We start from the raw sequence: 27462 nt of genomic DNA, 5'->3' as shown, positions 1-27462 counted from the left end.
ATGGACGATGGTAGTGGCACATGGCACATCCACACACCTCATTAGCAGTGCGGGGATCTGGGGACACGGGAGGCTTAGGAAACAGCGCAGTCTGCACAGTGTTGCCCACCCTTATAAAACATACAACCCAAGTACGTGAGCAGTGCCGGTTTCAGTGCATGCTGCCCTTACTCCATCCCTAGATTTCATGAGGCAATGATGGCATCTCCCCTCCCACTGCACACTGACCACCAGGCTGCACCACCTGGTTGCCAGCGGGTGCCTGACGTCCACATGAAGCATCACAGGCTGGCTGCTGTAGTGCCCAAAGGTGGCACCTCAGCATAAGCCATGGGGGCAGCCCATAGAGCCCGGCGTGATCCGGCTGGGCTGGCCCCTGCCGGGGGTGCTGCCCTTTGAGGTGAGGGTGGGAGCCTCACTCTGCTGAGGGTAGCAGGCCTGTGACTGAGGCTGATGACAGCATTGCAGAGAGTCACACGGGGCAGGGACAGACACGTATGTTGGGGATGCCCATCAATGATCCACTGGCTCTCTCGCCTCCTGCCTTGATCACTGGACACCACCGCTCAGGCCTGCAACCTGGGCCTCATCCTCAACTGGGCCCTCTCCAGGTCCTCACCTCCAAGAGCCATGGGACTCCTTACTGACTTCCTGCAGAGCGTCTCTCAACTCATGTCTCCATTAAGGACCTTGACAAAGGCACCCTGTCCCACTCAGATCCATTCAGAATGGCACTGCCATGCTTCTCTGTCCATCCCTCCGCTGGCTCCCCCTGCACCATTGCATCACATGCGAGCCATGTCTCTTCACTTCCAAGGCACTTCACAACCAATCCCCACCCGACCGACCATCTCTCATTTGCTCCCGCCCATGACACCAGCCTCCATTGCCCACTTCTTAAATTCTCCAACAAGCCCCTGCGTGCTTTCTCCCCTCCTGACCCTCCCGCTTGGGAGGAGCTTGCTGTAAGCATCTGCAAAACCACCTCACTACTCTCCTTCAACTCCCTCCTGGAAAGTTTCCTTTGCCGTGAGAGCTGCTCATGGCTAGGCTGCTGCTGTGCGGAGACTGCCAATATTGCCTCATTGTTTCCTTGTACTCCCCCAACCGTCTGTCTATCTCCATCTGTTATCTCTTGTCTTATACAGCGGCAGCTCCAGGCACCAGCGCTCCAAGCGCATGCCTGGGGCGGCAAGCTGTGGGGGGCGCCCTGCCGGTCCCTGCGAGGGCGGCAGTCAGGCAGCCTTCGACGGCTTGCCTGCGGGAGATCCGCCGGTCCCGCGGATTCGGTGGCAAGTACGCCGAAGCCGCGGGACTGGCAGATCTCCTGCAGGCATGCCACCGAATCCGCAGGACCGGGACCTCCCGCAGGCATGCCGCCGAAGGCAGCCTGCCTGCCGTGCTTGGGGCGGCAAAAAAGCTAGAACCGCCCCTGGTCTTATATACTGTAAACTCTGGGCCAGGGCACGTCTTTTAGTTCTGTGTTTGTACAGCGCCTGGCACAGCAGGGTCCTGGCCCATGACCTAGGCGCTATGGTAATACACATAATAAATAATAATAATCAGCCATTTATTTAGCATCTGCTATTGCCCAGCAGTGCAGCATTCTCCAGCAAAGGCAGAGGCTTTCTAAGAGGTCACTGTTCTCTCTTATAATGCTGCTCACTGAGCTAGGACCAACCTCCTGTCTCTGTTCCTCCAAAGGGACCAGCTGGGAATGGTCAGGAAAGGTCACTAACACCCCAGCCCGAAGATCAGTTCCCAAACATATACATTTGGCTTAGAGACTGAAATCAGCCTTTACATTGAGAGAGAGGAAACAGAAGGGAAGATTTTAAATACATGCTTTGCTATTTCAGTTATTTTGAATGCAAATACCAACTCCCCTGCCAGCTGAGCTGGAAAAGCCCTCACTGCTAGTCTGCAATGAGATCCCTCCGGCAAGTTCCCAATCGGGGAGGGGGGGCATTTTAGTCCAACCCCCAAATCTGCCTGGCTCAGAAGTCCCCAATGTGGGTGGCCATGCTGGGAAGAACCATTTCCACAATCACTGGTTTGATCCTTCCTTTAATCTGATCACAACTGCAGGCCCCGAGTCATTTGTACTACAGACACCACCAGGTGTGCCCTTTGCCGGATCCCGGTGGATCCCCGGGGCAGATTTCATTGGATAATTCTATTGGAGGCTAGAGACACCTGATAGGTGATCAATGAGATGGGAGCAAAATTGTGAATGAGTCAGAAGAGCCCAAGGAAAGTGCATGTGATGATAAAGGCCACTGACCCCAGCTGGCTCTGTTACCTAGACACTGGCAGTGATGTTTAGAAACATGTTTAGAAAAACAAAGCCCAGTTCTGAAGGCCAAAAAAAAAAAAAAAAAGGTGAGTGCAAAACCGCATTGTATGGACAAACTCCCTGATGCCTGAGCAGTCATCTGCACACACATAATCTTGTTGCTCATGCAGGGTGTGTGTGGCCTTTTGCACACACATTTTTTGCACATGCCCTCCAGCTGCTAGTTTTAACCATTTACAAAGACAACCCTGTGCTCTGCAAATTGTAACATGCACCAGCCTGGTGGGAACATGGAGAACAAGAGCCCTCCCTTACTCCAATCAAAGAGCTAGGGACAGTGTCGACCAAGATAAGGGGAAGAATCAATAGGTCACTTGCAACCATCTCTAAGCCCTTCTGCTGATGTCCTTATAACATCCAGCATAAGAATGGCTATACTGGGTCACACCAATGGTTCAGCTAGCCCATTGTCCTGTCTCTGACAGTGACCAGTGCCAGGTGCTTCTGGCAGTGTCAGAAGTTTAGGGACATCCATAGCATGGGGGTTGCATCCCTGATCGTCTTGGCTAACCGCTATTGATGGACCCATCCTCCATGAACTTATCTAATTCTTTTTTTTAACACAGTTAGACTTTTGGCCTTCACAACATCCCCTGCCAATGAGTTCCACAGGTTGACTGTGCCTTGTATGAAGAAATACTTCCTTTTGTTTGTTTGAAACCTGCTGCCTGTTAATTTCGTCAGGTGATCCTCAGTTTGTGTGTTATGTGAAGGGGTAAATAACACCTGCCTATTCACTTTCTTCACACCAGTCATAATTTTATAGACCTCTATCCTAGTGCCTAATTAGGCACCTCTGGGCTTGGCAGTTCAGAGCCCCAGCACATATGGGCTTGCTGCATCAGTTACGAATGTAAAAAAATTGCTTTTGTTACAACTTAAGGACTGCTCTATCATACCCCCTCTCAGTCATCTCTTTTCCAAGCTGAGCAGTCCCAGTCTTTTTAATCTCACCTCACACGGAAGCGGATAGTATTGGAACTGCATTCCAGCTTCACCACGCCACTGTTAAATCCCTCCTCCTCAACAGCCTGAATTGGATTGGGGCCGCATTACTGTGTCCCAGAAAGTCTGGTCTATGCACCTCTCTCCCTTCGCTCCTCTAGCTTAGCCACTCTGCTGTGAAAAGCCCAGACTGTGTCCCGGAGGGCCAAGAGCTGCTTGCACTCTATGCACATGTACGCCGCCTGCCCACACTTTGCTCCTGGCTGCAACGTGCCTACTGGCTACTCAGTATTCATTAACCCTTTATAAACAGGACCATTCTACAAAGAACATGCCTGCTGCCCCAGTGAATGTCTCTGAGTGGTGGTTGCTTAGCACAGAGCTGGGAGCCAGGGCATCTCTGCTCCAGTGTGGGCTCAGGCTCTGGCTCTGGGCCCTCTGGGCCCTTGAGCAGGGTGGCAAAGCCAGTGTTCTCCAACAGAGTTCTCAGCAGGTCAGATTTTAGGTGCCCAGCCTGAGACACCTTCAGAGGCCTGACAAATCAGAGACGAGGAGCAGTCTCTGCGCCCTCAGGCTCAGCCCTCTGCAGCCTGCCCTACCCCGGGCACCCAGTGTCAGTGCCCACTTCTGGACATGCTGGTATAAGGCCTTCCCCAGGCTATGAGCTGCGATGCCCCTCTGACAATGGGCTATAGCTGCTGGGTGCCGTGCTTTCGTCCCTCTGTTTGACCCCCCACTTCTTTTCGGCTATAACCTGCCTTCCCCCCACACCTGAAGCAGTCGGGGTTGTGTCTCCTTCCCAGAGGGCAGGGAAAGCCAGCCCCAGCCCCTGTCGCAGAAGGACCCAATCCCCACGGCTGACTGCCAAGGTCTCTCACCTAGGGGCAGGGGCTGTGCCCTCCGGGGAGAAGCTTTGGCCAGAGTTGCTGCTCTCCTGCCTGACCTTCCAGAAATGACATGGGTCGCAGCTGTCTGATCCCCTAGCTGCCCCCAGCCCATTGCACCCCGCCACCGCCACACAGCCGCCAGACAGGCCATTCTCAGAACACCACTCCAGCTGTCAGGGGCCACTTTGGCTGGCCTCCCTGCACATGCCGTAACCTAGCTGGGCCCACACAAACAGACCCCCATGCACAGCTTCCCTGTTGGAGGGACCACCCAAAGAGACAGCAGGGTCCCCCATCTACCCTACCGGGATGAGGACACACTGCTCAGACAGAGCCAGGTTAACAGAAGGCTAGCGGGGGGAGGGGGGTGGGCAGCCTCTCCTGACAGCAGCAGCCACTGAGAGGCCCCAGCCTCACACTGGGAGGTTCAGGGCCCTCTAGCCCATCGTGACCCTGCATGACTCTCCGGTGTCCGTGGGGCCCATGGGAACCAGGCTGAGAGGAAAGGAGGCGCGGGACACGTGGGCTGGTTTCTTTGGTGCCCTAAGGGGACTGGACTGCTTGCCCTGACACCGCAGGATGCCAGGGGTGAGCTGGCAGGGGCTAAGGATGGACCAGGACAGCAGAAAAGCAGGTGAAACTCGTCCTGCAAGAGGAGGAAGGGAAAGAACCTAGGGAACCATGGCACCCAGGGAGCTGGAGTTGAGAAGGGCCCATGCTGGGTTCTCAGCCTCTCCTTAGCACTTCCATTCCTGTTTCTCAGAATGCCTCCCACGCACGAGGGGTTAACCCTCTGGGGGCCATGCCAGCAATGATCTCCCTGCAGGGGCACATCCTGTCATTCCCCCACTCAGCTCTGCCCCCACACAGGGCCTTCACTCCTGGCTGGCTTCAAAGCACTTTACTGAGAACAACTCCAGGCACCCCGGCTGCTCGGCAATTTCCTCCGCAGTCCTTCCCGCAAGCCCTCAGCTCCCCGCACGGAGGCTGCCTGCACACTGTGCCCTACCTCGCTTGGAGGAGCAGGGCGGGGGGTAAGATGCTGCCATCTCCTCGCAGTCTGACCTCACAGCGGCTCCTGCACAGTGCCAAGGTCAGTCAAGCCGCGTCTGCCTCGATGGCGCACAAGCTGGGCTTCCTCCAGCACTGCAGGGGCCTCCCAGCATGGTGTGGTCCTGGTTCAGCCCTGGGCCTGCAGGGCCTGCATGAGTACACGCTGTCACTGAGCCTGGCCCTGCAGCTCAGGGGCTGTTGGATGAGTGTGGCAGCTGGACATGGCAGGTCACACCCACCGGCTGAGGCATATTGTGCTGCCAGAGGGGATAATGCCGGGCCACCACCATTGTCCACCCTCTTCTCACAACTCCCCACCTGGGTAGCCAGCTGGACCCTGTCCGTGCCTCAGTACCCTCCCGTCTGCCACCCTGCAGCCTGCACGTGGGGTGCCCAAAGCAGTGGTGCAGGCCCTGCAGCCAGCAGTGCACAGGAGAGAGCTGCCAGCTGAGCTCGCTTGATTAGCTCCTCGCATCCATGGGGGATGCTGCAAATCTGCTGTCATGTGCTTCACCCGGCACACTATGACCCTGCAGGGGTTTGGTTCCACTGTAGTGCCAGGACTCTGGCACTGCCCAGAGGGGGAGCAATGGAGGGAGAGCAACTGGCAAGGAGAGGGGCAGGACAAGTGAGAAAACACTGCAGGTAAAACCAGCCAGGAGACAACACCCTGATATCATCCAGCATGGGCCTTCTTCAGAGGAGACCTACAGCCAAGGCCGTGGCCACTAATGATACCATGGCGCTGTCCTTGGGAATGGGGATGTTAGCTCCAACATCTGGCCAGATTCAGATTCAAGCCCTGACAGTCCCCTGCACTCCCAGTCTGGACCTGCCGCAGATCAAAGAGCAAGGTGGCACTTCCTGGGGCCCCCAGGGCTGTGGGGCACCTCGCCAGCACCTGCCCTTGTCTGTGCCTGCTAGGGGGTCATCTCCCTGACACCACCAGCCTTTGGCACAAGTGCTGCCTGCTGTGCCTCACCGGCCTCACTCTCTGCACAAGTAGCGATAGGCACACGCCAGCCTCCAGCATCCCCCTGGAGTGCCCAGCCCCTGGCCCACTGGGCACACACAGAACTCACCAATTTTCTACTCCTTTGGGTACAGTACACCCCAGTATCCCCACTCCCCTTAGCACACACTTAGACACACCTCTAGGAAAACAAGCCCGAGGTTGTTATCAAAGAGCAAATGAGAGTAAGTGAGAATGTTGGAAACAAACAGTCACATATAAACAAAATCATAACATGCTTTCTACAGCATAAACTTAACTCGTGTCCCCCATGCCTGCTCAGTGTGGCGCTCTTTCCCCCTCTAGTGGCAGCTTGACCAGATAACGATTGATGAGCCTGTTACAGCTTTAGCTAAGAGAGATGTGTCTTGTAGCTCATGCAGTAGCAATTCAGGCATTAAGCGCCAAAGGTACCAGGTTTGATCCTGGCTACTACCACCACCTGGGGGCTGTCAGCATTACACAGGGGGAGCGTTTCTTTCTTTTCTCCACTTAGACTCTGTGCTTGCGGGAGGGGAAATATTGCCTCTCAGAGGTGCCCAAGGGTGGGTGGGGGCTCGAGCCGGTTTTGTGTTGTATTGTTGAAAAGGAACCCCTAGATACTGAACCCGGCCCTTGTCACTGCCGACTGCACCTGGCAGAAGGGCTATACTCACAAGACTCTCCCCTGTCTCCTACAGGATACTTCACCCAAGTCTTTTTCCCAGCATTTTCCAGCCAGGAAGGTTGAGATCCCCCTTTCATAAGATCAAGCCCGCTGGTGGCTTGCCTTCACAGACTGAAGGATACCTGGAGTTTCATATGCACCCTAGATAGACCAGACCAGACCACTGAGCTTCACCTGAAAATTAGCTTCTTCCTCCACTACCTCCTGCTGGTCATCTGTGCCTGTTCATTTCCTTCTGAAGTCACTTCAAGCTCTTCATTAGCATGTAACTCAGCATGCTAATAGACTGCCCCAATATACAAAGGTCCACAGGGAGAAAGGTGTCTCCCATTTCCTGTCTGGAGAGGTTTCTCTCAAAGCATGCTGCCTTCGAGTGCTCTGCCTTTAACTACAAGGCCAGAGAACATAATGTCCAGCATATATACAGAACCCCTCATGTATTCACATACAGACGTCTCACAATGTTTATGATGACCAGTGTTACACAAGCTTTCAGCAGAGACCTTGCACGTCCCTTCTGGTGAACTCAAGCAGGGCTTTGGAGCTGTGCTCCGGCTCTGCTCCTGCTCCAGGCAAAAACCTGCAGCTCCGCTGCTCCAGAGCTGCTCCGCGCTCCAGCTCCGGGCTCCGCTCCAAAGTCCTGAACTCAAGGGTATCCCTGTATCCCCCTGTGCCCTCTCCCAGTTGGCACCAAGAGGTCCTTGCGTCCCAAGCAGCAGTTTCCAACACAGAGGTGGGAGCATTTTGGTGGGGGATGTTGTTGGCAGCCCTTGTGATGAAAGGTGCTCGCCATAAGTGTTATTGGGAGGAAATTAAGACATGGAGTGCATCCCCAAGAAGGTGCAGCTCACTCATCTCAGCCCAAAGGGAATTGTAACACCGAAGTCCTGGCACAACTGGAGACCCCCTGGAATGTCCCGTTTGGCCACACTGAAATGCCCACGTCTCCTGTGCCTACTAAATGCATCATTGAGGAGATGCTGCAGGCCATCAGTGCCTGTGCTAATGCCTCTAGGCCTCCAGCCTGAGCAACCACCTTGTGTGACTTCACCCTTACTACCAATCCCGGGGGAAGCTGGGTGTATATGGGAAGACTCCAACTCAGGCTAGAGCTGGCTGTTGTGTGCTGCCATGGTAGATCAGTATCTGACTGATTTTCTTTCAACACGTTATATCTGGATCATGTCCAGCCTTCTCTGAGCTGCAGACAGGTGCGGCCCTCCCTGCCTAGCAGAGATGCACACCGCCCAGCCTCTCAGAGCAACACAGCCTGGGAACAAACAAGTTCAGATCCAAGGGCTGTGGCAGTCTGCCCGTGCCAGTACTGAGCCTGCCATTCATGGCCAGGAGAAGGCAACTGACGGGACCTTTGGCCTCCTTAAAGGCCACTGGACACAGCAGGTCCATGTAGACCCTCTTGTGACTTGGTGTCCCAGGTACATCCTCGGAATGGACATGCCATGCAGTCATAGAGTGAGGGCAAAGCCTGGGATACATCTTTTCAAATCCCAGCTCCTGGTTCAGAAGGAAAGTTCAGGGTCAGGAGGTTCCTATCAGCATGGAGCTGCCAACTCCTGTTGGAGGACAGGGCAGCAGCACAGGGGATGCCTGGAGATCTGAGAGCATAGTTCAAAGTTCAACCAGCCCTGGGGAAGGTCCTTGCAGGCACTCAATAACTTAGTGCTTCTGAAACCTGGTGGGAGGATTCCCCTGACTGGAGTGTTAAAATCAATGGTTACAACCTATTTAGGAAGGATCGAAGACAAAAGGGAACGGGGAGGGGCACTCTTGTGTCAAAAATGGCATTACCTGTTTCTGAGTGTCTGACAACTCAGAAGAAAAGGATCCTGAATGCTTATGGGTCAATGTCCTACTAGAGAAAGCACAAGACTGGGTATTGGTTGGCGTCTGCTACAGACCAAATCACACTAAGGAACCGGCTTCACATTCATTTAGTCATAAAACAGAGAAAACATAAATCCTCACTGATGGAGTTTGCAGATGACACAAAAATCAGGGGTTTGATAGATAACGAAGAGGACAGGTCGCTGATAGAGAGCGATGTAGCTTGCTTGGAAAACTGAGTGGAAGCAACAATATGTGTTTTAATACAGCTAAATGTAAATGTGTACCTCTGGGAACAAAGAATTTCGACCATACTTATAGAGTGGGGTACTCTATCCTGGGAAGCCAGGATTGAAAAAGATTTTCGGGAGGGTGGGGATGGGAGTGGATAATCAGCTGCACATGAGCTCCCAGAGAGATGCTGTGGCCAAAAGAGCGAATGCGATCCTGGGATGCATAAACAGGGGAATCTCAAGTAGGAGCAGAGAGGTTATTTTACCTCTGTCTTTGGCACTGATGCAACCACTGCTGGAATCCCGTGTCCAGTTCTGGGGCCCACAATTCAAGAAGGATGGTGATAAATTGGCGAGGGGTCAGCCAAGAGCCACAAGAACAACTACAGAATTAGGCTTTACAGTGATAGACTCAAGGAGCTCAATCTATTTCGCATAACAAAGAGAAGGTTAAGGGGAAACGTGATCAGAGTCTGTAAGTACCTACATGGGGAACAAATATTTAATAATGGGCTCTTCAGTCTAGCAGAGAAAGGTTTAACTTGATCCAATGGCTGGAAGTTGAAGCTAGATAAATTCAGACTGTAAAAAAGGCATAAATGTGATCACAGTGCTCCCTTCTGGCCTGGGAATCTATGAGTCAGGCCAGCTGTTCCTCTGACACTATTAGCGCTGTATACTGCACCCTCTAGTGGCCTCCCTTCCCCACAGCAGTGTCAGGCACAGTTGGCTGGCCCAGGACCAGCTCTGTGTGTTGGCACTAGCAGCAGCAAGGAAGTGCACGCTGGGGCAGTGTGTAGAGTTGCTGGGCACTCACACACAGGGTGCGTCCTGGACTGTGCATTAGTGTAAGGTCATTCACCTCCCCAGACTGGGCTGCCTACTGTCGCTGGTCTAGGTGTGTGGCGTACAAGAGAAAGTGCAGAGGGGCACAGAGGATCGGGCTTAGCACCTAGTCTTTTCTCACAAAGACTTTACCCAAGTGGGACTCCAGAGCAGTGACTCCTAATTTACACTAGTGTCACTAAGAGGGGATCAGGCTGGTGGGAAGGCCGGGAGTGGCAGGGCGAACATTGGCCAGGCAGACAAAGGGATAGATAATAAGACAGAAAATATCAATGCCACTATATAAACCCATGTTACGCCCACACTTTGAATACTGCATGCAGTTCTGGTCACGCCATCTCAAAAAAGGTATGTTAGAATTGGAAAAGGTGCAGAGAAGGGCAACAAATATGATCTGGCATATGGAACAGCTTCCATAGGAGGAGAGATTAAAGAGACTCTGACTGTTCAGCTTAGAAAAGTCTAGAATCCTGGTTCCATTGGAGGGAAGGGGTAACTGCCTCAGTAAAGTATCAGAGGGGTAGCCGTGTTAGTCTGAATCTGTAAAAAGCAACAGAGGGTCCTGTGGCACCTTTAAGACTAACAGAAGTATTGGGAGCATAAGCTTTCGTGGGTAAGAACCTCACTTCTTGCATCTGAAGAAGTGAGGTTCTTACCCACGAAAGCTTATGCTCCCAATACTTCTGTTAGTCTTAAAGGTGCCACAGGACCCTCTGTTGCCTCAGTAAAGACTCCTTCCTGATCCCTGCTGCAATCACCCTGCTGTTCTGAAGCATGAGATTTGTTCAGCTACCAAAGCCATGACTAACCACACCATTATCCAGTCCCTTTTCAAAGCCAGCTGAGAGGAAATAGTCTCGCTCCAGTGGAGTCCTTTGACTTGATCCCCCCTGCAGCAGTGAGTTCCATAGCTCTGACTACTACCCCCCACTTAAAACAGCACTTCCTTTGATCTGGTCTAAGTGTCCCCACCATTCATTTCATCCTGTGGTCTCTTGTTCTCATGGGCAGGGGATGACAGGGAGGAGACGCTGAGCAGCGCTTGTTCTGCCAACTCATAACACTGAACACCCCTTGAGCTCCCCTGCATTGCCAAGCAACCTTGAATTCTCCATGTCTCCTCCTGATTGCCAAATAACTCCGGCTCGGAGGCCGGACCAGCCCTCTGGCCCTTCTCAGTCTCAGCAATCCCGCATATTTCTTAAGCTGAGGTGCCCCACAACAGACACAATGCTGGGGCAATCCATGGTTTGCTATCTAGGCATGGTATCGAGTAATGGGCATTATCCATGCCCCTGGCCCAAATAGCCCAGCCCTTGGGGACGGTCTCTCAGATCTCCAGGGCGCTCCCTGAGATCTGAGTACTGCAGGATAGTATGGTGAGCCACTGACACATGGAGTGACACCAGCGCATCAGGACCTGGCTCCGTGAGTCCCTTCGAAATGCACTAAACCAACCCAACTGGTTGTCCCCAGTGCCTGTCCATCAGGCTCAGCCCCACATGTTCAGTCTGATCCCTCTCCCACTCGGTGCACTGCCCTTGGACCGCCCCATGATGCACGGTCCCTCCTGTTACCAGGCTGGGGGAGAGGCAGCGCTAGCTCCCGGCCACTAGCAAGGGGAAGCTGACTCACTCTCAGCACTTTGCAATCCTTGGAAGGAGATACTAACTTCCTGCCCAGAGAGGGAGGGTCCCTCCAGCCCCAAATAGGAAACACTCCAAACTCAGCTTCCCCGGGGACCCAGGTAGGTGGGAGCCTGGGGTGCAGCCATGGGGCAGGTGCCTACTTGCTACACACAGCTCCTCAGTCCCATGGCACCAGCCTCGGGCCATGGCATCTGCCTGCAGATGCTGCCCTTTCTACAGCCCCAGGGCAGCATATTCTCAAGAACAACATCACCTGCCCTTTCCCTAGCACCTGTCACCCCACAGGACCCCAAAGGACTTCTGGAGAGACTGGGATCACGCCATGCACCACTGAAATGCAGCTGCCTCTGGGGCACCACATGGCAGCTGTTCAGCAGCGCACAATAACACGGCACCAGTTTGAGACTGTACCCAGCTGATGCTGCAGCAGACTTCCGGGGGACAGAACATAATAACCAGCGCTGGGGTTTGCCGAGGACAAACAGCCCCAGCTCTTGTGCAAATCCCCGGGATCTTTAATGATCATGGGCAGACAGGCCCTTGATTCCATCTCTTACCTCATGCCCGGCATCTCCTGCAGCACAGCACCCCAAGCACCAGGGTGGGGCAGCACCAACGTGGAGAAATGCCCCCTGTTGGACACCCACCCCACTGCCTGCCCTTAGGCATGAACTAGGCCCAAACCCCACCTAGCTGGTGAGATCTGACCCCGCCAGCATGAAGTGAGAGCTGCGATGCGTTAGGGGCACCTGGCTTCACCCAAAGCAACCTCTCCCCATCTGCCTGCCTGCAAGGAAGAGCTGCCACTGCCCTGCGTGGTTCCTGTCCCGGCTCCAGTCCCAGTCATAGCAGGGTCCGTGGGAGCCACCCCACTGCAGCTGCTCCCAATGGCTGCGGGTGCAGCTGAGCTGAGGTAGGAGCTCCCCCCAGCACAAGACTGCCTGGCCCCTCCTGCAGGGTGGCCTTTGTCACCGAAAACGAGTGCCAGGGAAATACAGGGAGAATGGGAAGAACCCAGGGGCTGGGCTGGGGAAGGGGGCCAGGGCTGTCCAGAGAGCCCGAGGGAGAGTGTGCGCAGCATTGTGTCCGAGACACAGGTGGCCAGTCAGTACCTGCCCCCCTTTGTGTGCCTCCAGCCTCTCCCCCAGACTGCAGTGTGCACAGGAGCAAGGGGAGCCATCAAGGCGAAAGGGGAACAAAGCTTGCACACACACAACACCCAGCACCCAAAGGAGTACACAACTCCGTACACACCCAGCAAAGAACTCCTCCACTCTGCACCTCTGTGCACACAACCCTCCGGTACACATATACACACACACACATTGCTGCTTCCACTCCCTTACGCACACAGAGACACAGAAACGCGGGACCGGGAGGCTCCTTGACAAGTCCCCAAGTCCAGCCCCCTGCATCAAGAAAGGACATAGTGACCCTACCTAGCACCACACAGATATCTGCACATGAGGGACACAGAACAGGGGCCGCCACAACTCTCCCCTCCCAGACTTCAATGCTGGGAGAATCTCCCCTGTCCTGCTCCACGAACACAGGGTGTGTGCGTGTGTGTTCACATGTGTGTGCATGCATGTGCAGAATCTGCATTTAGTTCACAAATCAGGACGATGACTTTGGCACAGCTCCATTACACTCGTTGCGCCGGATGCCCCTGGCTGGGTGTCTTTTCCCCCTGAGCATGCTGAACGGACACATAGACTTCTGCACTTCTCCTGGCAGTCGGGTCTGATGCTCATTTGCAAAGACAACCCCAGGTGCAGGGAGGGGAGAAGAACTGTCCATCAGTGGCTATTACAGAAACCCTTTCTGCTTCCTGGGGTGGGAAATAACATGTGCCTGGGTCATTTGCTAACTTGTTACCATTTATGAATTATGGAAACTTGGCCTTTGGGCTCCTGCCATCGCTGGTCATGTCCCAGCAGCATACACCCCTGCTGACCTGCTGCAGTGTTCTCTTGATTTGAATATCCCACTAGGGTGCCTCCAGCAGTCTTGCTCTCCTGGTCCCAGGGCAGTCGGCACACTGCATATGCGTTCACCCAGGACCCTGCTAGCGCCGTGTAAAGCAATTCAGTAATTCGGTGCCTCATGGAGTTGTGAGACCGGCAACTGCGTTGCTGAGTTAACGGAGGGAGTTAGCTCATTCCCGCTAGTGGCTCTGTTCCACCTTCATTAGACTCCCACCCAGCCATGCTGCGGGTCGGGCCCCTGCTCGTGCAATCTCCTTATTGTTCAAGTTCCTCAGAGTTACCAGGCTGCTGTGGGGCTGCTCTGCTCACATTCACCAGAGTGCAGGGGACTCTCACCTGGCACCGCAAAGCAAAGGGCCAGGTTTGTACCCACAACAGGCACTTGGGTTAAAGCCTCTTGGCAATGAACACATACACACAGAGAGATCTGCACACAAACACACACACACATGCGCTTGCACACACACACACCTGCCCCTGCACACACACACACACAATGACCCACACATGCACTTGCACACCCAGATCTACACACACACACACACACACAGACATGTGCTTGCACATACACAGAGATCTGCACACAAACACAATTACCTTTAGTCCAGGATCCACCTGAGCACACATGGCCAGTCTGCTCCTCTGACACATGCATCCCAGGCTGGCCAGGCAGCGAGCCTGGTAAATCTATGCAGACAGGTGTCCTCTCTATCACCCCATGTGCTGTGTCTTGGCTCGACCAGGTCTCCAGTGGCCAGGCTGCTCTGTCGGACAACCACCCATTCAGTTCCCCTGGAGCTGCTCCGGAGGAGGGGACCCAACCCCGACACACACACACACACATGCGAGAAGAAGAGCCAATTCTTCTGGAGCACATACTCGCTCCCATTCAGCGTGTTGCTGCTAGCGGAGCCTGCCAGCCAACTCCTGCTTAATCCCCACTTTGTGCTGCCAGCCAATGACCTCTGTATGCACGCCCAAGCGGGCCTGCTGCCTGGCACAGGGCCAGTGGGCACACTGTGCTTGGTACTCTGTGGAGAAATGCCCCTTGCTTCAGGACACTGGTAAATAGAGTCAGGTCAGAGTCCTGAAGGTTTGAATTGAGTCATTATTAACTCTGCCCTCTGGGAGCAGGGTCCTGATGCAGCACAGCCCTTAGTTACACTCAGAGCCCCCACCACGGCAGTCTCTCTGGAGACATCCTTCTGCAGGAGGCCTGTCTCTGGTGCAATAGGTGGGCACATCGCTCCCTGGACCGCTGCCCCTGCAGCCGGTAGGGCTGCAGCTCATCCCTGGAGGGTGATTCAAGCCTCCTCTGGACTCGCTGGTATGGCTCCACATTTCCCCGGTGGAGCTGTGCTCGGAGCAGGGCCTGGTGCTTGGGGCTTTACAAGCACCACAAGAGGGGCCTGCCCCGGAGGGTCCTGTGGCAAAGGAGACGAGTGTCCGCTGGGCTGGGAGGTGTGGGGGAGGGCAGTGCAGGTCACAGTGGGCGAGTCAGTGAGACCGACAGTTTCACCAGATGCTGGAAGATGCTGTATCCTGGTGCCGCACAAACCGCGTCCAGGCTGTAGCGCCCCCGGGTGGGCTGGCCCCAGACAGGAGAGTCTCTGGCTCACTTGCTGGCTCCCTCAGAGAGGCCAAGGCCAGGAGGGCCCATTGTGATCCTGCTGCCCCTGGAGCAGATCTTGCAGAAAAACAGCAGAGCTGGACAGAACCATTGTCAGTGCTGGAGCATCGCCGGCGCTCCTGGGTATACTGTTCCCACGGCTAATTATGCCCCTGATCCCAGGGTCCAGCCTTGGCCCTGCCTGCCACTGGGGAGACAGGGACAGGCACAGGCAGCACGGCGAACTGGTGACTGCAGTGCCTGGTCTAGCATGGGGGGAGGCTACCCAGTGACAGGTCCCTGGTGAGCCTGGCACCATACCAAGCACTGCCAACCCGCTGTGTCCTCAGTAGGTGTTCGGAGAGTGGAGGGGTCTTTGCTCACCTCTTCCCTTGGAACCACAAACATGGATGTCGCAGACTCACTGATCTCCTTCCCCTGGGCAGTGTGACGGCCAGGCCTCCCCTTCCCCCAGCCCCCCAACCACAGACCAGCCCAGCTCCCCTCCAGCCAGGTGCATTGGGAAGCCTGTGCCTGGCTGACAGCGCCATGGCCCTGACAATCAACCAGGCAAGCCCCACAAGTCTCCCTCCACTCCAGGAGCCAGGCATGGGGAGAGAGAGACACCCGGGGGAGAGACAGACCACCCAGCTGGAGCCCTCTCCAGCAGACAGCTGGATTGGAAGCAGCTTCTGGCAGGGCCCTTTGCCTCCCAGCACTGCCTGATCCACATGGTGTGTCTCTCTCTCACACACATAGGGAACAGCTATACCCACACACACAGTCGCACCCAGAATACACACACACACACTCTCCACATCCAGAATAGCTCTACACACACACATGGAATAGCTATACCCATGCACGCACCTGCATCTGGAATACACACACACACACCAACACACACCCCTCCGCATCCGGAATAGCTACACACACACATCTTCCTCCATATCCGGAATAGCTACATGCACGCACGCACACACACAATAGCTATACCCATGCACACACCTGCATCTGTATTATACACACACATACACCCCCTCCCTGCATCCAGAATAGCTACACACGCGCACACACACAGAGAATAGCTACACAGACAGACACAAACACACACCCCTCCGCATCTGGAATAGCTACACACACATCTGGAATACACACACACACATGCACATCAGGAACAGCTACAGTCCTTTAAACGCACACCCTACCTTAACTCGGGTTCCCTTCGGAACGGAGACAAGCCCTCCATCGCTCTCCCCACATGTGATGATAATCCAGTGACCTGGGAAAGGGCTTTGTGCCAGGGAGCTGAGGGGAGGGTGGGCAGGGTGCAGCCATCCATCTGACGTGTGCACACATGGGCTGAGCCATTCCTTGCCCATGGCCTATAGCTCCCATGTGATTCCCACCTAGCCGGCCACCCTGCACCATCTGGTCGCTCAATGACACCCCAGCTACACCAGTGATCCAAGGCCAAGCAGAGACGTGCCCAGAAGGTCCCTCTGATCGGTGTTTTGGGAGGGGGGTTCTCATTCCCAGCCCCCAAACCAGAGCCCCAGAGCCAAGCCCCTGCCCAGCACAGACCGCAGAGGAAGCCTTTGTCTTGCAGAATTGCCAGAGCTCCCTAGAGAGTGCACTCCCAGGCCCGCTCTGCCTGCATGGGGCTCGGGATGCAAAGAACCTGCTTTAACCGTGTCTGTATGGAGGATGAGGCGGGTGGCAGAGGCTTGGCAAGGTCTCCCCTCCTGGCTGCACTCACAGAACATTAGCTGTGAGCTCGGCTACTCTAAATACTTGATTTTCCACATGCGGACGCAGCACGCTGCTCTCTGTCACTGTGGGTCACATCTGGGCACCTCCTGGGGGTGTGGGAAACAGAACCCCCCAACACACCCTTTCCAAGCCAGGGTTCTCCAACACCTGCCCTGCCTCTTCCATCGCTGCTGAACTCCCAGAGAGACCCCAGTGCAGCTGAAGAGACGCCCACTGAGATCCCACGGCTCGGAGCTGCAGGAATGGGGCACAGATCCATTCAGCCCCCAGGTCAGTGAATGTGTAGCTCTGCTATCTCTCACCCATCAGGCCAGGGTCTCCTGTAGAACAGCCAGGGTCTCCTGTAGAACAGACCGGGTAGTGACAGGGCCCAGGGGCATGCTGGGAACTGTAGTACCAATCGGCTAGCACAAGAACTGCTGCATTCCTGGTCATCCCTGCCAACCCCGGGATTACATGCAGAACTGGCCAAACCCCAGGGGAGTTTCACCTGAGTAAGGATTGCACTGCATACACTCAGTGTGAGTGAAAATGCAGCCACTTCTGGGGAGGAAGGCAGCAACAGCACACAGCACATGAAGGGGTTGGGGGAAGGCGGCTTTAGGAGTGAATTAGTGCTGCAAGCCCCGCCCCCAGGACCCGAGCCACGCCGCCGGGGGGGGGCCGGGGGGGCCCGAGCCGCGCCGCGCCGCCGGGGGGCCGGGGGGGCCCCGAGCCGCGCCGCGCCGCAGGGGGGCCGGGGGGCCCCGAGCCGAGCCGCGCCGCAGGGGGGCCGGGGGGGACCCGAGCCCAGCCGCGCCGCGCCGCAGGGGGGCCGAGGGGCCCCGAGCCGAGCCACGCCGCGCCGCGCCGCAGGGGGGCCGGGGGGGACCCGAGCCGCGCCGCGGGGGAGGACGGGGGGGCCTGAGCCGCGGGGACCGGGCCGGAGCCGGGCCACGGGGGCCGTGCTGGGGCCTGCGGGAACGGGCCGTGCCTCCCCGGAGCCCTTCTCCCACCCCCACCCCAGCTTACCTCGTGCTGCCGGCCGGCCCGCCCCTGCTGCTTAGTCTCAGACTTCCCGCGAATCAGGGGAGGGGGCGGGCGTGCAGGGGAGGGGGGGAGGGGGAAGTGAGCTGGGGGCGGGGTGAACAGCTGCAGCGCGGGGCCCTCTTGGCGCGGGGCCCAATTCAGCCGAATCGGCTGAATCGGCCTAAAGCCGGCCCTGATGAGGGAGAATACCTGAGCATGTAACATGAGAACTCAGGAAGGGGTTAGAGGCCAGGTGACACCTTTGCCTGGGAAACTGAAGAAAGGGGAGAGAGAGTTTCAGGGCTGGCTGGGGGAATGGCTAGGAGGCAGACAGGACTCTGACCTCCCAAGGGGGCTGTGGTGCCCTGGGACCCCGAGATGCACCTAATTGGGGGGGGGGTCCCGTTGTCTGTACCTGCAAGACCTGTCTTGGACTGTGTTCCTGTCATCTAAATAAACCTTCTGCTTTACTGGCTGGCTGAGAGTCATGGTGAATTGCAGGAAGCCGGGGGTGCAGGGCCTTGTGTCCCCCCACACTTCGTGACAACTGGTGGGAGAGGTGGGATCTACTGCACCCCGTGGACGGCGCTTCCTGCAGTAAGTGTCTGGGGAGCAGTAAAACGAAGGGGGATCGACAGGGACCAGGTGGGTTGAAGAGTCAGAGAGAGACTGTTTCAGGGGGCGATTAACCCCTGGGAATGTGTGACCAGAGAGAAGGACTTTTGCAGTAACAGGGTCCCCCGGGGGATCACAGCGAGCGGTCCCAGGGGCGGAGGAGTCTGCAGCTCAACCCTGGCAGAGAGGTGGTGACCTGAAGAAGGGCTGGCACACTAGGGGTCTCCCTGGAATGGTGGAAAGCGGAGAGCACAGGCCGGTGAGTGGCCAGCAGGAGGATGTATGCTAAACGCCTCAAGAGCGACCTGGTGGAGCTATGTAGGCAGAGGGGGCTGCGCATTGGGAGGTCCACCAAAGAACAGCTAATTGCCCAGCTGGAGGAGAAGGATCGCTTGGATGAACAGCCTTGTCCCTGAGGGAAGCCGACCGGCGGATGCAGCGGGGGCCCCGGGGCATGACATGGCTGGGAGGGGGCAGACTGCTGTCGAGGACATCCCGAGACCCTGCCTACCTATACCTAGGGGAGGGGTTGGGGAAAGCCCAGCGAATACCAAGGGCACCCTGACCCTGGCGGCCAGCAGGGGATCGTCCCGGCGGAGTTCCCCGTCCCTGGAACGGATGCGGCTGGAATATGAATGGGAGATGAGACGGGAAGAGCTTGAGTTAAGGAAGCAAGAACTGAAGCAGGAATGGGAGGAGAAGGAGAAACGACGTCAACATGAGGAGAACCAGCGTCAGCATGAGCTGGAACTGGCCAGGCTGAGGAGCAGTGGAGCCCCAGCTGCGGTGAGTGAGGGGGGACCCAAGACTGCAAAGAGCTTTGATAAGTGCTTCCTGGCCCAGCGTAAGGAGGGGGAGGACATGGATACCTTCCTGACGGCCTTTGAGAATATCTGCGAGCTGCACCAGGTTGACCCTGCAGACAGGCTCCAGTTTCTCATTCCCTCACTGGACTCCACAGCCAGGGAGGTGTACAGCCGACTGAAAGGGGCGGATACAGGGGACTACGAACTGCTCAAAAAGGCCCTGCTCCGCGAATTTGGGCTGACTCCTGAGATGTACTGGAAAAGGTTCTGGAGTCAGCGTAAAACCCGTGAGGTCACATACCTACAACTGGCCAACCGGGCGCAGGGGTATGCCCGCAAGTGGACAGCTGGGGCCCAAACTAAAGAAGACCTGCTTGACCTATTTGTACTGGAGCACGTGTATGAGCAATGCCCATCTGACCTGAGGTGATGGTTGATGGACCAAAAACCAGAGAACCCGCAGCACCCAGGCCAGCTAGCCAACGAGTTTGTGAACCACCAGGCAGGGGATAACAGGGAGGAGTCCCAAAGGAACAGTCCCACCACAACGCAGAGAGAGAGTCACCAGGGGACCTCCCAGCGGGGAAATACGGAGAACCCCCACCAAAGGGGAACATCCAGTGTCAGGTCCGTCCGACCCGCTCGAGGAGACCCACGGGACATGGGCTGCTATCACTGTGGCCAAAGAGGCCACATAAGGGCCCAGTGCCTCAGGCTCTGGGACAGACGGAGCGGACCCAACCCACAGAGGGTTGACTGGGTAGAGACCCAGCCGGGCGAGAAGCAGTGTTCCCAGGAAAGGGGGGCTGGCAGCATACCAGCTGCTAAGGAGGGAGGAGAGCTTCAGGCCAGCTCCTCTGGGGCGCTGGATGCTCCAAACTCAGGGTTTTTGGTTTACAGGGTGGGTGCGGGGATGTCCCTCCGGAGAGAGTAGCTTGTTCCCCTGGAGGTGGACGGGAGGAAGATCAATGGATACTGGGATACAGGCGCAGAGGTGACGCTGGCCCGGCCCGAGGTGGTGGCCCCAGATCGGGTGGTGCCCAACACCTACCTGACCCTGACGGGGGTGGGCGGGACTTGATTCAAGGTGCCCATGGCGAGGGTACACCTGAAGTGGGGGGCCAAGGAGGGCCTCAAGGACGTGGCGGTATACCCGTATTTGCCCACTGAGGTGTTGATGGGGGGGGGGGGACCTGGAGGACTGGCCAAGCAAACCCCAGGGTGCCCTGGTTGTGACCCGTAGCCAGAGCCAGCGAGGGGCACTGCGCCCTGACCTTGGGGAGGGTGCCTTGCCTGAGGCGCAGGACCCTAACCTGGTGGGGAGGGAACGCCCAGGGACACGGCTCAGGGAGGCTGCGGCTTCAGTCCCAGCTGGCGAGAGAGAGCAGGTGGCCATCCCTGTCCCAGCCGCTGAGTTCCAGGCCGAGTTGCAGAAAGATCCCTCCTTGCGGAAGATAAGGGACCTGGCTGACCTCAGTGCAGTACAGACCATGGGGAGAGGTTGCTGGAAAAGGTTCCTGTGGGAGAAGGGGTTCCTGTACCGAGAATGGGCTCTCCCAGGGAAAATGGAGTCAGGGGGAATCAGGAGGCAGCTGGTGGTACCCCAGAAGTATCGCCGCCAGCTGCTGTACCGGGCCCATGACATTCCCCTCTCAGGGCACCAGGGAACCTGGTGTACCCAACGGAGGCTGCTACGGAACTTTTACTGGTCTGGGGTCTTTATCACTGTCCGACAGTACTGCCAATCCTGTGACCCCTGTCAGAGGGTGAGGAAGGCCCGGGACAAGGGGAAAACGGCTTTAGGACCCTTGCCCATCATAGAGGAACCTTTCCAGAGGGGGCCAGGGTAAAAAGGGGGGCTCTGAACCAAGAGAGCCCGAATCACAGATCTCCAGACTGGAACGCTGGGAAAAGACCCCAGCCCAGTTGGAACCCCAGGGGTATTGGGGTGGGAAAAGGGCACGGGCCGCATAAACCTTCCCACATGCGAATTATGAGTGCCATCGAGCACACCCGACCTAATGGGGGGTGTGAAACTGGAAGGGCCTGGTGTAATTCTCACCAAGGAATGGGAGGGATGCTGGGGCATCCACGGGAACGGGGGTAGGTTCGAACTTCCCCAGGTCATGGGCTGAAGTGACCCCGCTCAATTCGGTCTCAAAGGGGGAGAGACATGACGAACTGGGACTGTTCTTAATGTGATCTTTGAATGCTGAGAGGGGAGTGTGGCTAGGATGGTCTGCATTGGGGGATGGGAGACTGGCCGTGAGGGAGAATACCTGAGCATGTAACGTGAGAACCCAGGAAGGGATTAGAGGCCAGGTGACACCTTTGCCCGGGAAACTGAAGAAAGGGGAGAGAGAATTTCAGGGCTGGCTGGGGGAATGGCTGGGAGGCAGATGGGACTCTGACCTCCCAAGGGGGCTGTGGTGCCCTGGGACCCCAAGATGCACCTAATTGGGGTGGGGGGGTCCTGTTGTCCGTACCTGCAAGATCTGTCTTGGACTGTGTTCCTGTCGCCTAAATAAACCTTCTGCTTTATTGGCTGGCTGAGAGTCATGGTGAATTGCAGGAAGCCGGGGGTGCAGGGCCTTGTGTCCCCCCACACTCTGTGACACACCCCTACTCCCTCCTGCCATGGCCTCATGCTCCCTGCAAAATCCAGCAAAGCCACTGCCTTGTTCCCGTCCTCGTGCCCTCTGCCTTCACAGCGCTTGGCACTGGCTGGGCAGCTGGTGTGCTGGAACCGCTGCCATTATGCTACCTGGAGCCATCCCCCACTGAGGCCTTCAGGTGCTCCCTCAAGACAAAGCACCACAACTTTGGCATGGTCTCTTAAAGGCACAGCAGGGTGTGTATACGGGGAGTGCGAGTGCACACACACACACATGCTGGGGCGACACCAGAGCTTTATGCATGGCACAGGACTGGCACACTCTCCTGAGCAAAGGATGAACGAGAGAGAAATGTCCCCAGGAGTGAGCTGGGTTTCTGCGAGCGCCGGGTGCTAATGCTCTCGCTGCTCTCAGGAATTCACCCCCAGAGCAGAGACCAGCCCCTGCTTCATGGCTGTACCAATGCCCAGGCCAGTCTGGGGCCTGAGAGGGGAGGCAATGTGCCCCAGACTGACTGCCAGGGCTCTGGCACATCCTGGCAATGCCCTCTCCCACTCTGTCACACCCCTGGTGCCAGAGGAACCAGCAACCCTAGCTCGGCACCTTCCCGGGAGCCCCCTCCATCAGAGGCACTCCCAGGGCAGGGCTTACAGCAGGTGGGAGCCCCCAAGTGCCCATGGCAAAGGGGCTGGAGGACCCTAGTCCAGACACTGGGCACCATCCATTATTAATATAAAGTGCAATGGCAGAGACCAGCTTGGCTTTTGCCTGAGTTCCAGACGGCCGGATGCCTTGTTAACGAGACACAGGGAAGAAACAGGTCTCACACCTCACAGCCTGCCAAGGCTGCCCTACCCCAGCATCTTCCACATGAACCATCTAGTTCCCATGTGACTGACCCCCCCTCCCCCAGACAATCAAGTGAATCCTTACCCACCAGGCTGCTCACTTCCTGCCCTTCCCTGCTGGGCGGGAAGAGGAAGGTATCAATTTCAATTTCTGTTTTCAGGCTGGTTTGCTGCAGACTTTCACATGCTGGTGCCCAGGGCCCATTGCCCAGGTGAACAGACCCATATAATCTATGTGCTGCAATGCAAAGTAACCCCACCACCCTGCAGCCGTTCACTGCACAGGAACAGAGGGTTTACTTGATGAAACCAAAATTTTGCCCTTGGAGTCTACAACAGGCAAATCCTTTGGCTTCCCATTTCAGGGTGTGCGCCAGTCCCTACCGACTGTGACGCCCACAGAGCAGAGTTGGCTTTCACCTCCCCCAGTGCGACCATCACTGGCAGCATCACTTCTCCCGATTGCATCCACAGGAGGGAGCAGAGCCAGGCCTCCCGTCCTCCAGAGTGTCTCCTTTTCCAGTTGGCCAGTGCAAACGCCACCCTGCACAGCAGGATGAAGTTGAAATTGACACGCTGCGTTGGACATTCTCACGGACCCGGCTAGCACCTTCTCATACCAGCCCAACGCGTCGGTTAGCGAGGCCGCCCAGCGATCGAGGCACAGGGAGTTACTCTAATGCTTCTGCCAGAGCCTCCGGGGGGGCACACACCTTGTTCTGTGCCCCTCCTACATGGTGTCTTTATTCTAAAGGTCCAGATGGCGAACATCACGCTCCTGAATGGCAGAGACCAGGGCACGCACCCTGTCAGAGCACAGTGACTGTCCAGGAGATTCAACTGGTGTCAAGACCTTGGCCTGAATCCTCAGCAACTGTCCTGCAGAGACTTTACAAAGCCACCATGTCTAACCACACCAGCTCTCCCACCAGCTCTCCCGACCTCAGCCTGGAGCCTGGCTGTGGAGAGTGGGCCCCTGGGGCTCATCCCAGAGATAGCTGGGCCACCACGATGCCGTAGGCCAGCACCCCCGTGATTCTACTGCAGAGATGATACTCTGCCTTGGCCTGCTCCCTGTAACAAACAGCACAGAGGGCTCCTCACACAGAGCCCTGCCGGAGGAGGAGCAGGGCGAGTGCTCCCTGCTGGGCTACTGTAGCACACCTGGCACTTAGCGCCCAGATACGACACCAATGGGTGCTGCTGACACAGACAGGAACCGTGCAGAGCTCCTGGCTTCGCCAGCACTGCATTGGGAGCCTGTTCTACCAGTACCATGTGCCCTTCTGCCCCTGACAGGCGAGTGCCACCCAGCGAACTGCAGATCACCGCAGCAAGAGAGCCCAGAGATGCATCTGCCGGGGAGGAAAGGGACTAGCCAGTATACAGGTGCCCACTGAATCCCTGGGGCTAGAGTGGTGTGTGCCACAGGTGGCATGTGTCCTCCCAGCATGGCCCCACAGCCTGGCTGCCAGCCCCAGGCCCATGGCGTTACCTTTGGTCCGGCGCATGGATCCAGTTCCCGGTTCTGCGCTGCTGCTCGGGGGATTGGCAGCAAAAGGAAGGAGCAGCTTGGCTCAGCGTTGCGGCTCCATTCACCTGCTGCTCACAGCACAGACGAGCGGAGCCTGGCTCTGCACACGGAGAGGAGACGAGGGGGTGGTGAGACAGTTGGGCTGGGGGTGGCATGGGGGGCGGCTGCAGCGGCTCGGCTGTTGGAGCCCCTGGCAAACACATGCTGCGCTTCCCCAGCGTTGCACAGCGGGAACTGCAGACGCCCACACGAGGAGCAGGAAATAACGGCAGGTGAAGAAACATTCTGCCCAAGGATGGAGACATTCACACTCATTCTGCAGCACCACAGGGAGACTGGGTGACCCCAGGGACCCTCGCCCTTGCCCAGGGCTGGCAGCATGAACAGGAGGGTGGGGATCAGGCAGGGAGCTGTCTCTGTGCTGGTGGGAGAGATCTGGTTAGCCAGGGAATGGGGAGAGCCAGGCCTCAATCAGTCACCTTTGCTGCTTGTGCGTAGCCCAGCCCTGGTGGAGCGGCTGCAGCTCAGCCATGAGTGACTGTGGAGGGACAGCATCTGGTGTGCGGGGTTGGTCAGATAGGTGGCACAAGCCTGGGCTCAGAGGCTGGTGTCACCAGTAATACCAGGGTGATGAGCTCGCTATGAGTTTTAGAAATCCTTTATCCACATCAAAAAACAAACATGCAGCTCAGCACAGATGTGCACCTTCTCTGAAGAGGAACAAGGCTGGAATAGCATGGAGGGGACTATGGGTCAGGACTGAGGGGCACCTGAGGGGCAGAGCTGGGGGAGGAGAAGCCCAGGACTCGTCCAGACCTCTTCTCACACCATCCTTGTGCAGGTGGCTATGTCCACCCCCACCCAGGGGATGTCCAATACCACCAGAGCTTCTGTCGCCCTGGGAGCATCAGCTGTGGGTGGCACCTCTCTGCCTCCTGCCCATTGCAACCAGCACTGCCCTCTTGTGAGGGGGCGTGAGCAGCAGGTGGCAGCGAGAGGAAGGGCTACACAGCCCCAGCCCCTTCCAGCCACTCTCCCATGTTTACCTGCCCAGCCTCAGCATGTGGGGCCCGCAGACCGGGTGCCATGGCAACCTGCTGCTAGCTCTTCCCAAGGCTGCTCCAAGCAGCAGGCTCCATGGCAGCGGGAGGGGGCAACATCGTGGCCTGCGGGGACAGGACTCTGCCCAGGGATGCCCTGCCAGCCCATGCGGGGCCTGGGGGCCAAGCCCAGCTGCCCCACGGGGGACCTGGCTAGTGGGAATGGGAGTGTGCACAGGGTCACCTAGCTTAGTGATTAAATGCTCCTCTCTCTGGCTAGTTCATGGCATCAACATGCATGGTTTCTGATGTGCCCCGGCACCGCCCAGCCCAAGTGTGCTCAGCCCCGGCACCACTCAGACTGCGTGTCCCTGCCCATCCCCCCGGCACCACCCAGATTGTGTGTTCCTGCCTACCCCCCAGATCCGCCCAGACCGCGTATACCTGCCTATCTCCCGCCAACACTGCCCAGATCACGTGTCCCTGCCCATCCCCCCAAGTCCACCCAGACAGCGTGTCCCTGCCCATCCCCCACAGCACCACCCAGATCGCGTTCAGCTCACGTGTCCCTGCCCATCCCAGGCACTGCCCAGACCGTACATCCCTGCCCACCCGCCCTGGCATCACCCAGACTGTATGGAGAATCATAGAATGAGAGGGTTAGAAGGCACTGCAGGGGTCATCTAGTCTAGCCCCTTCCAAGATGCAGGATTTGTTGTGTCTAAACCACCCCGACAGATGGCTCCAGCCACTTCTCGAAAACCTCCAGCAAAGGTGCCTCCACGATTGCTCACATGCCCACCCCTGGCACTTCCCAGACTGTGTGTCTCTGCCCACCCCCCTGCTCCAGCGCTGCCCAGACCGCACCCGTGAGCCCACCCTCCTAGCACTGGCCAGACCACATATGCCCATCTTTCCTGGCACTGCCCTGACCATGCATCTCTGCCCATACCCCCAGTGCTGCCCAGACTGCACATGCCCACTCCATGTGTGCCGACGCCCCTGCCCTTCTCACAAAATAACCCCCCCGGCTCTCCCCACTCCAGATGTGTCTGCTGCAAACACTGCCCTGAACTCTGCCCCATACCCATCTGCCTGCCCTCGCCCAGCGGAGCCGCCGGAGTGCCCCAGCCACATGCCCCTCCTGGGTGGCAGAGGCTGTATTTTTGTCATGGCTCCGCGGTTACTGCCTTGTCCCTGAACACAAACCCTGTTGGACTCGGCCCTTGCTGCAACCTCCCTGTTGGGGCACCCTTGCCCTCTCCATGCCATGCAGGGCTCTGTACCAGCTGCCCCCTTGCCTCATGGGCTCTGGGGCTGGGATAGCCTCACTGAGCATCCCAGACAGGAAGGACCAAACAGGGCAGAGTTGCTCCCTTGGGGTCATGCCCAGGGCTCTGCACAGCCCCAAGCAATGGGGCTCCCAGCCCTCCCCCGGGGACGCTGCTCCACAGACCTCGCTGCTGGACGCTCGCCATGCTGGCAGCCTGCATTTCGCCCAGCAGTTTAACCCCCTTCTGCCTAGTCCTGCCCCCTTTTGCCACCTCCCACAGATCCTTGTGGGTCCGGTGACCCCACCCCTCATTTGCTTGGCACTGGCAGGGGTGTCAGCTCAGCCCCCAGTGCCAGGAGCTGGGCAGCCCCCTCCCCGTGAGCAGCCAGGGAGGCCTCCCGGGAGCTGCAGATCATTCACATGGCGTTTCTTCCTTTCTCCTTGCTGGGTCCCGCAACCACGAGGCACGTAAGGCTGCCAGGGGAATCCCCCGTACCCAGCTGCAGTCTCCAGCCTCCAGCCATGCCCAGCCCCGAGGGGCCCACGGCTGCTCCCACTCCCGGACTCTTAGCTCCAGTCCTGGGAGAACACAGGCTCGGCTCCCTCCCAAGGCCAGTGGGTCATTGTGCTTAGCTGGCCTCTCCCTTCTGCTCTGCTCTAGGGACCTGGGCAGCAAGTTGGAAGCCAGGCACCTGCTAGCTCCTGTGCATGGGAGCCAGGCCAGCCCTGTCCCCCACAATTTGCCTGTGACCCCCAGGGCCTCAGCCACACCTTCTCCCATCGCACCCCTTCTCTGCAGCCTGCCCTGGCCCCACACACAGCCACCATGGCACATGCCCAGCGCAACGGGATCTGGGCCT

The 27462-nt window shown here is 57.3% G+C and overlaps 1 protein-coding gene across 5 annotated transcripts in view; it reads right to left on the bottom strand.

Annotated features, from left to right (window-relative positions):
• The window catches only part of NHSL2 (NHS like 2), a 173944-nt gene that overhangs the window by 123187 nt on the left and 23295 nt on the right, over nt 1–27462 (bottom strand). For 3 of the 5 annotated variants that reach the window (XM_065557206.1, XM_065557207.1, XM_065557208.1), the window contains exon 1: nt 14079–17420. The exons of 1 other annotated variant lie outside the window; for it this stretch is intronic. In XM_065557206.1, coding sequence (XP_065413278.1) covers nt 14079–14370 — 292 coding nt within the window. In that variant the 5' untranslated portion in view covers nt 14371–17420. Of the gene's footprint in view, nt 1–14078; nt 17421–24250; nt 24390–27462 lie in introns of those variants that run through there. One more of the 5 variants, XM_024111679.3, reaches the window with a different exon arrangement.

This window comes from Chrysemys picta, chromosome 9 (assembly GCF_011386835.1).
Source record: "Chrysemys picta bellii isolate R12L10 chromosome 9, ASM1138683v2, whole genome shotgun sequence".
NCBI lineage: Eukaryota > Metazoa > Chordata > Testudines > Emydidae > Chrysemys > Chrysemys picta.
Note: the sequence above shows the minus strand (reverse complement) of the source record. Positions and strands in the feature narration are given on the sequence as shown.